We start from the raw sequence: 9735 nt of genomic DNA on the forward strand, positions 1-9735 counted from the left end.
TCTGAAACCTTTCTTGGGTTATGAAACATATAGCATGGGGAACTTCATGAGAACTCTTATTCCAGCTGGTATCACTGCTGTGCTGCACTTAATCATCTATGTGTCTTGCAGGGGGTCTCATAGGCCCTGGTTCAATTACATGTGTTGCTTTGGATAAAAACCATAGAAGTTCTATTCTCTCAGCATGTTAAATGCCACCTCTTCTCTCTGTAAAGTGGCTGGTGCTCCTCACTTAACACCCTTAGCTCACATGGTTTCCCAACCATAGGTATGGAAATCCGGCTTTTCTAGCAGTGACTTGACCCTAGGTTATGCTAAGCCTCTGTGTTGAGTATTCCACCTCCCATTCAGCCATACATGCGCTAGAGCTGTTCCCAACACCAGTCTCATTGTTGTGAACAGCCAAAGTTGCATGACTGCTTAGCTCATGCACATCTGAATGGGATGCAATGGGCTACGGCTGATAAAGATTCAGTATGAGGGCCAGATCCTCAGCTGGTGTAAATCAGCATAGCTACATTTAAATCCTCTGACCTCTGCCCAGCAAATAGGTACAGCTACCCAGAAAGGGTAGGGAGCTCCTGCTCCTGCTTGCAGTGATTGACTTATACAAATGAATATAACGAACAGGAAAGAAACCAGGATCTCTGAAGCTCTGTTTAGAGTTAAACAATTTCAGACACAGATTCTTGTATTATTTTTCATCCATTTCAGACTCGAGTGGCGTTACTATCAATGTATCACATGTTATTCTTGGATTGCTTTAGTTTCCCACTGTATTTTCCCTTCTCATATTTCTTTATTTCCTCTAAATTTCACAAACTGAATTTAGGTCTGTACGCTTCCCCTCCTTCAGTGTCTCAGAAGGGAGAGCAATTGGTCTAATATGTAAAATCATATTAGGAATGTTCTGTATGTATCAGATAACGCAATATCAGATAATGCAAACCAGATAATGCACCTTTTCCATGACCGAAGTTACAGATTTGTTCAGGGAGACTTCTCTGGGCATGTCATTAATAGTCTGATCCTGCCACACTGAAGTCATTGGGAGTTTTACCATAGACTTCAGTGCACTCAGGATCAGACTTCAGTATTACTAACACCAAACATTCAAAAATACAAGTCCCAGAAATCCTAATATTGGCTTTAAAATAATGAGATTTTAAAAATAATAAATAGTGGGTTCTTTTAATTTGGCTTCTGATTTTGAGACTTTAGGACTCACTGTTTCAAACTGTTTTGCAATCTGGAAGGTTAGACATTTACTCTTTTTTTTTTCAAATGAAAGCTGAGATTTTCACATAATCACATGATCCCAGCAGCTGGGGCTTTAAAACACCAAGTATTGTAAGACTTTTCATTAAATTGTGAGAGTTGGCAAAACTGAGACCCTAATAGCTTAATCTGGAAACCTTCTTGGGAAAGAGGGAGTGCTCACAAAAATCTTAATTGCATAGAGATTATAAAGAGACGGTTGCAAAGGTCAAAAGGGACAAACTGTCTCTTGATATGTGTGTGTACCAGTATTGCCAATCCCAAATGTTTAAAAAGTCCTGTCAGATCCCCGAAAAATCATGCTCTTTTTAAAAAATGGGGTTTCCATTTGCCTTCTGGCGTCTGAGTCACATTTGTCACATTTGCATGGTTTTCTCCATGAACCATTAAGGCTGAAATTTTATTTTAATGAAAGTTGAAATTCTTATGTACTTCCATGACTCCAGCAGCTGGGGCTTTAAGCAAAACAGCAATGATCATAAGACTTAAGATAAAAATCACAAGAATTGGCAACACTGGGGTGCCTAGCGCAATGAGGTGTCTTTCTTAGGGAGGGCCTCTAGGTGTTAGTGTATGTGATACAAATAATGATTTCCAACTACCATTTATTTATTTATTTATTTATTTATAGTTTAAAGTGCTACCTTCCACCTGCATTTCTGAGTGACTGTGGTGCCAATAAAAGGGCTAAGCTGGAAATGAGAGGAGATCCTATCTCAGCTGCTGTAGCCTATGTGACGTTGTGCAGTCTATATGGTTTTATAAAAACATGATAATAAGTGAATATAATGTAACTGGGATAGTTTTAGAAAAACATGGTAAAAAGTGAATATAACGTAACTGGGATATGCTTCATGCAAAAGGTCTCTTGTAAGGTATCATTACAAAGCTTATAATCTACTGAGTGTGATCATCTGATTTGTATAAATGTACCACTCTTGTATCTAAAACTAAAAATATAAAATGTAACTCTGAGGGCCTATTGTAATTATGTAAAGTGTGGGCCATTAATGATGGTTTGGAATCTTGATGACTCCCATTGTCTTCAGATGGCTGTATTTACCTGTGAGTCTTCCTGTATATGTGTGTGCTGGCAAGAAAGCAATGAAGTCTTGCAGTGACATGTGATCATGTCACCTGAACTGGAATCCATCTTTAACCTGGTGCTTTTCCAGGGAGGGGGAGTGGAAACCCAAAGGGACAAAGGGTTCCCGCCTTATGCAAAAGATATATAAAGGGGTGGAAGAGAACAAAAGAGAGAGAGGAGCCATCATGAAGAATCCCCTAGCTATCACCTGAGCTGGAACAAGAGCTGTACCAGGGGAAAGAATTGTGCCCAGGCCTGGAAGGTGTCCAGTCTGAGAAAAACTTACTGAAGCATCTCTGAGGGTGAGATCATCTGTATTTAGCTTGATTAGACATAGATTTGCGCATTTTATTTTATTTTGCTTGGTGACTTACTTTGTTCTGTCTGTTAGTACTTGGAACCACTTAAATCCTATTTTCTGTATTTAATAAAATCACTTTTTATTTAGTAATTTACTCAGAGTATGTATTAATACCTGGGGGAGCAAACAGCTGTGCATATCTCTCTATCAGTGTTATAGAGGGCGAACAATTTATGAGTTTATCCTGCATAAGCTTTATGCAGGGTAAAACGGATTTATTTGGGTTTAGACCCCATTGGGAGTTGGGCATCTGAGTGCTAAAGACAAGCACACTTCTGTGAGCTGTTTTCAGGTAAACTTGCAGCTTTGGGACAAGTAATTCAGACCCTGGGTCTGTTGGAGCAGACTGGAGTGTCTGGCTCAGCAAGACAGGGTGCTGGAGTCCTGAGCTGGCAGGGAAAACAGAAGCAAAGGTAGTCTTTGCACATCGGGTGGCAGCTCCCAAGGGGGTTTCTGTGATCCAACCCGTCATAGCCTGTACAACGTAAACAACAAGGAGTCTGGTGGCACCTTAAAGACTAACAGATATATTTGGGCATAAGCTTTCGTGGGTAAAAACCTCACTGAAGAAGTTAGGTTTTTACCCACGAAAGCTTATGCCCAAATATATCTGTTAGTCTTTAAGGTGCCACCAGACTCCTTGTTGTTTTTGTAGATACAGACTAACACGGCTACCCCCTGATACCTGTACAACGTAGTGTCTCAGAGTATAAATTTTAAAGCACTGAAGATCAGAAGTATCTAACTTATAGACTGCAACCAAATCTGTAACCTTGTTGTACTTACATAAAGTAATTTCCTTTTGATTGCCTATTGAGTAAGTCTGATTATTCTTTAAGAGTCACTTTGGAATGGAGCCTGAAGGTACAATATAAAATAATTGAATTGAGTGTAAAGTCCCAGCTGGTAACCTTGTCAGTAATTTGAAGAAAGATCTTGTATCTGTAATTTAGAGAGCTACGGATGTGGAGTGGATTCCACTAATATTGATGGAATTTACCCTTCCTCCTCCCCCCACCATTAAAACTTCTATTCTTACCAACAAGCTCATTTTAATTGAATTAACGTACCAGTTGACTGCCACACGCTGGAATTAGAACTGTATGGTTGGCTCAGATTTATTTCACGCTATATCACAGTATGAACTTGAGGAATGATTTCCAGGAGACTAATTATCACATTATGCTGAACTGCATCCGTAATTACTATAAATGGGGAGACAGGATTCTTTTTTATCGTTTCTAAACCATTTGTTGCAACGTTTTAGCCCCTTAACGAAACTAGAACAAAAAAAACAGAGCTGTAGTCAAAAGCCCTTTAAGACATGGCAAGAAATACTTTGTGTAAGGCTGAGGTCATGGAGTATAAACTCCCCACCTCTGCTGCTTGTGAGGGACCGGGGGTTGATAAAGGGATTACCTTATTTCTGATAACTGTGGTCACTGGGCCAGATGCTGTGCTGGGTTACACTGAAGGCAAAATCCTGGAGGGTTTGGGGGAACAAACTGACTTTGAGTCACCTTAGGGCAGCGGTTCCCAAACTTGGTTCACGGATTGTTCAGGGTAAGCCCCTGGCAGGACATGAGACGCTTTGTTTACCTGAGCGTCCGCAGGTACGGCCGCTCGCAGCTCCCAGTGGCTGCGGTTTGCCGTTCCCGGCCAATGGGAGCTGTGGGATGCGGCACGGGACGGGCTTCGCTTCCTGCAACTCCCATTGGCCGGGAATGGTGAACCGCAGCCACTGGGAGCTGCGAGCAGCCGTACCTGCGGACACTCAGGCAAACAAAGCATCTCGCGGCCCGCAGGGGCTTACCCTGAACAAGCCGTGAACCAAGCTTGGGAACCCCTGCCTTAGGGTATGTCTTCACTGCAGAGTTAACTTGGGTTGCCCCTTTCCCATCCACACACACAACCCTCTTACCTGAGTTTGATAGTGCTTTCATCCCAAGCCAGCTGGCCTGGCTGGGAATGCAGGCTAGAGTTCAGCTGCCTCTTTCATTTGGGTTGGTGACCCACCCACTGCAGTGAGGACGAGGGCTAAAATCACTTGAATGCTAATAGTCCTCCAATGCCTTCCCACAATTCCCCCTGGGTGACAAGAAGGACAGACAACTTCGCCCACAGTTTACTGGGAAGGAACCATAGAGCAGCTCAGTTTACTGCAGTACAAAGAGTCATGGGATATGCCACCAGAGCACCCTTGGTGTCTCCCAGATTCTGAGCTGCATAAGGGGTGGCCGTTGGCATAAGCTAGAGCAGTCCAAGAAGTTACTGTAGTTTATGGTGGCCACTACTGCCAATGGGCTCTCCTATAGCCTGGAATACCTATAGCATAAAGCACCTGTGACATGATCCCTCCTTCCCCGGACCTCTCCCTGAGGGGCTGGAGTGGATGGCATAAGGCAGTCTTTGCTACCCCTGTGCCACCATTAAACCGGGAGGATTCTCTGGAGGCCATTTCTGCTCTCAAAGGCACTTTGTCTCAGGTTAGCATAGAGGGCCCTTAGCCAGGGACACAATATTTTCCTGGGCCAGTCTCTGAGCATCACCCTCATGCCGGTTAGCTTGCCTGCTCCAATTGTAAATGTCTTTGCCATTTTTAACGGCCCCCATATACTTGCACAGCTTGTTTCGCACAGTGTGGAAGGACCTGCATTCAGTGCAGGGAGGGGTGAGGTTTTCTGATGCACGCCTGGCAAAAGGGAACAGCTGTTGGTGTGGCGGCCTCTCTCCAGCAGGCAGGTGTCAGGGAGATGCAGTAAATCGTTATGGCAGAACTGGGATTCAGGAAGGGGGCAGGTTCAATCTCATCGCTAGCGGCACTTTAAAATGTGAACTGGAAAGGTGTTTCAGTTGGGAACCACTGACCAAGTTTCAGGAAAGCAGAAGGGGTTTTGTACTCAAGGATTCATCAAAGGGACTTTGGTTTGGCTGATCCTCACCCCCAGCAGTGCTCTGTTCTCTGGCTCAAACCTGTGCTGCACCAGCAGTGGAATTGCTATGTGCATAGTAGGGTTCCCCATATGCCTCCAGACTGGAGCTGCAATTACTCACAGAAATGACTGATCCTCCCCTGCAAAATTGTTTCCCTTTCCTCTGGCCACAAGGCCCTAAAGCAGCAGCTTCGGAAAGCTCCCAGTGACGGAATCACCCGCCTGACCACTGCCTGGCTCCACATAGGTTAGATTGTCTTCCAAGACTGATTTGACCTGTCTTCCATCAATGTCAGCCTCACTGGAGCAGTGTTAGCGCAGGATTCACATTACTGTTGGTCAGGTTCTTGCTTCCAGTAAAAACGTGCACCAAAACCAAACCAAACCAAATCCTGAGTATTAACAGAAAGCAAAGAGAGTCACGAAGGAAATCATCCATTGGAAGGATCCAAGCTCATCTCCATCTTTTGGTAGCAGCAAGGTGCCCCTAATCTGTGTATTGGAAAAAGAAAGAACCTCTCTCCCCTGCAGACATACTTGGTATAAAAGGTTCTGGAACATATTTCCCATGGAAAAGTTTGCACATGATACAAAAATGGGTCCTAGCAATTTCTCTACCATGTGGCTTCCCTTCTTAGAGGCTGGTTGTGCAAGGCCCTTGCACAAGTGTGCAGGGCTGGAGTAATGCACAGGATGCCTCCCCATCCTTGCTCAGGCAAGACTCCCATTGCATATAGAATAAGGACTTCAGGATGTGACCCTGCAATTCATTGTACTGCAGTTGGTGACTTTGGTTCCAGCTCATTGTTCACCTCCTGTGAAATTCTTCCTCAGTGGAGGCAGGTTGACTAGTGACTGGCCAAGCAAATCCAAGTTTTGTATCTATTTCCCATATGCTAAAAATGGCCCCCACATTGGAACGGGGGGTCCAAACTTCATGAACTTCAGGGAAGTTCTGACCCACCGAGGGATCTTAGCTCTTTGACTTGTGTCTGCTTCTATAAATGGGGCACCCAGTCTGTGCACACCTGAGTCCAGATCCTCAGTTGATGTCAACTGGTGAGGCTCCTTTGAAATCAGTGGAGCTACGCTGACTTACACTGTCTGGGGATCTTGCACTGTCTGTATCCCTGAATTCAGTTTTGGATCCTCTTGAGGATCTGAAATCTATGGTGGAGCTAACAGCGCCTTCCATGACTATTTAATCTGTGCTAGGATTTAAAGTGACATTGTGGATATGTCTTCATGGCAGAGTTAACCCAGGTTCATACCCAGGTTTTAGCCCAAACCCCCAATGTCGACACACAAACCTTTTCAACTGGGTTTGGAGGTGCATTAAATCCAGGATAGCCCAGCTGGTGGTGGGGTCCACTTCAACTCAGGCTGGAAGCTGCACAGTTTGGTGCCAGCAGGTCTGGCCAGCAGGTCCGGCTCCCAGGTGGGGGGGTCAGGAGGCCCCATGCGCTGCCCCCACCCTGAGCACTGGTTCTGCACTCCCATTTGCCAGGATCCATGGTCAATCAGAGCTGGGGTGGTGGTGCCTGCGGGCGAGAGCAGCGCGTGGAGCCTCCTGGCCCCCCCACCTGGGAGCCGGGCCTGCTGGCCACTTCTGGGACGCAGTGCGGAACCAGGACATGCAGGGAGCCTGCCTTAGCCCCAATGCACTGCTGACTGGGAGTCGCCCGAGGTAAGCCCGGAGCCCCCCCCTAAACCCAGAGTCCCTTCCTGCACCCCAAACTGCTCATCCTTGGCCCCACCCCAGAGTCTGTACCCCTAGTTAGAGCCCTCACCCCCTCCCACACCCCAACTCCCTGCCCCAGCCCAGAGCCCCCTCCCACACCCTGAACCCCTCATTTCTGGCCCCACCCCAGTTAGAGCCCTCACCCCCACCCCCCGCACCCCAACCTCCTGCACCAGCCCAGTGAGGGTGGGGGAGAGCGGGTCACCGAGGGAGGGGGAATGTAGGGAGTAGGGGGCAGGGCCTCGGGGAAGGGGCGGGCAGGGGCGGGGCCTTGGGAAAGGTGTGGGGCTAGGGTGTTCAGGTTTGTGCGATTAGAAAGTTGGCAACCCTATTAGTTACAATGATGTAGATGCCCTTATTTCTATTTTAACCAGGCTTATTTCCATTAAGATGATTAGACTCAAGGTTAGCCTAATTAGAAACAAACCAATCTTAAACCAAAATGAGTGCTCTGCACAGAGGTTTGCACTAGTTAAATCCATGGAGTTAAACTAAAAGGACAAATTTGTGTGTAGACAAGGCCTTAGAAAGCCAGAGAGAACCACAGGGTCTATGTCCAGCAGCCTCAATAAAGAATCTTCTTCATATTCATTGCAGACCAGTCCTGTTCCTTTCCTACCTCACAGAGTCCCCCATCTAGTAAAATGCTTGTTCATAATCTTAATAATACTTGGCTCTTATTGAGCACTTTTTATCACAATGCATCACAAAGGAGCATGTGTGATTATCCCCCTTTCTCAGGTGGGAAAACTAGAGCAGAGAGGGGACTTGGTGTGCACAAGCTCCTACAAGCAATTAGAGAATTCAGTTCCCAATGGGGTTTCATGCAGGCATTGTAAAGGTCAGCAGAGACCTGCCTGAATAGAACAGTGTGGACAGAACAATAGGAATAGTGTCACAATTGTCATATTAAAGTGCCTTGTGGCAAGGTTGTTCTGACTGCCATATGATGCAACTCGGGACATTTCTTTCCCCTTCAAATACTAGGTGATCACATAAATTACAATGCATTTTGATTCGAATCACCTGACTGCAAAACAGGACAGTGAAGAATCCAAATTTAATCCCATTTTGGGGCATTAAAAATATATCCAATTCATTTTGCTTTGATTAAATCCTCCATTTCGTTAGAAATATCGAATTACCTTTTTTATTTAGGGCATTTTTTTTTTTAATTTCAGAAACAGTTTCCAGAGGAGTAAAGGATCCAAATATGGAAATTAACCTTGTGCAAACGTCAGGATAAATGGTATGTTACTATGGCATTTTGGATGCCTTCTTATTTACTAAGCTTTTCGACCCTGTGTGTTGCTAAGATGCACAAAACAATAGGCTGTCCTAGACTTGCAATAATAAGGTCAATGTGCAAAGCAAATGGGATGTAATTTTCCATTAATGGAATGCGTTCTGCTTAGGGAGGTCGGATCGAATTTTTTTTTTCTTTTTCATTTTTCTGAAGCACAATTTTAAATAAACTCCCCCTGATCAAAATTGGAGATTAGCTATTCCTCCCTAATTCACTGCTTTGCTTTAATAAATGGTGGATTTGCCAATTTAGGCATGATAAAACACACACACACACACACAAATCTTACTTACTAATGCATTTCTATTTTGTACACTCCTTGGCCAACTGCCATGATCTACAGCTAGTGACGCCAACACCTTGATTTACTGTCTCCTAGCAGCTATGTCTCATTTCATGAACCACTTTAAGGAAATGGTGCCAACCGTTGCATGATGCTGTTATACCTCCCTCCTCCTTTGATAGCTCCCTTCTCATGCCCCAGCTGGTATTCCTTGGAGCTTTGCCTTTGGTAACCTGCCATATATTCTTTGCAAATATGCCACAGCTATTCACTTTTCCTTCTACAAATGACTCGCATTAGCTTCTATTGTTGCTCTGTGTCACTGTGAATACAGTTCCTTCAACTTGCTGGCTGCGATTATTTTTCTTTAGCTATTTTCCATTTAGATGCATTTCCTCTCAAGTGTTATGAAAATATCACTCTTTCCCCCCCTTACTTTGAGTTTGTAAAGCTTTTCCCATAGATAAATATCTCCCATTGGACTGGTCGGAAAGAATGTGTGTTTTTTTTTCTTCTTTTCCATCTGCAATGCATTTTCCCCCTTAAAATTAAATGTGTGCCTGCACCCCTGGGTGACGGTAGTATGGCGTATCACTATGTATTTGGAGTGCATATTGGTACATGCTTGTATAGGGGCAGTGCAAACTGGGGCGTATTTGGGGGTACTGTATTGTTGGGGCCTCTTGCATGTGCGTGGGTATGGGTGCCTATCTCCAGGGGATGTGCAAGGTGTAAGTATGTGTGTA

General features: G+C 44.8%; 1 protein-coding gene across 2 annotated transcripts in view; it reads left to right on the forward strand.

The window, feature by feature from the left end:
• MORN1 (MORN repeat containing 1) overlaps positions 1 to 8672 on the forward strand; it is a 199608-nt gene extending 190936 nt beyond the window's left edge. The window contains exon 15 of one of the 2 annotated variants that reach the window (XR_010594256.1): positions 8582 to 8653. Coding sequence is in view for 1 of the 2 variants with exons in the window: in XM_065575224.1 (XP_065431296.1) it covers positions 8582 to 8646 (65 nt within the window). In the remaining variant the exon portion in view is untranslated. Of the gene's footprint in view, positions 1 to 8581 lie in introns of both variants that reach the window. The other variant, XM_065575224.1, reaches the window with a different exon arrangement.
• The last annotated feature ends 1063 nt before the right edge of the window (positions 8673 to 9735 follow it).

The sequence above is a fragment of the Chrysemys picta genome, chromosome 21 (genome assembly GCF_011386835.1).
Source record: "Chrysemys picta bellii isolate R12L10 chromosome 21, ASM1138683v2, whole genome shotgun sequence".
In the NCBI taxonomy this organism is placed as follows: Eukaryota; Metazoa; Chordata; order Testudines; family Emydidae; genus Chrysemys; species Chrysemys picta.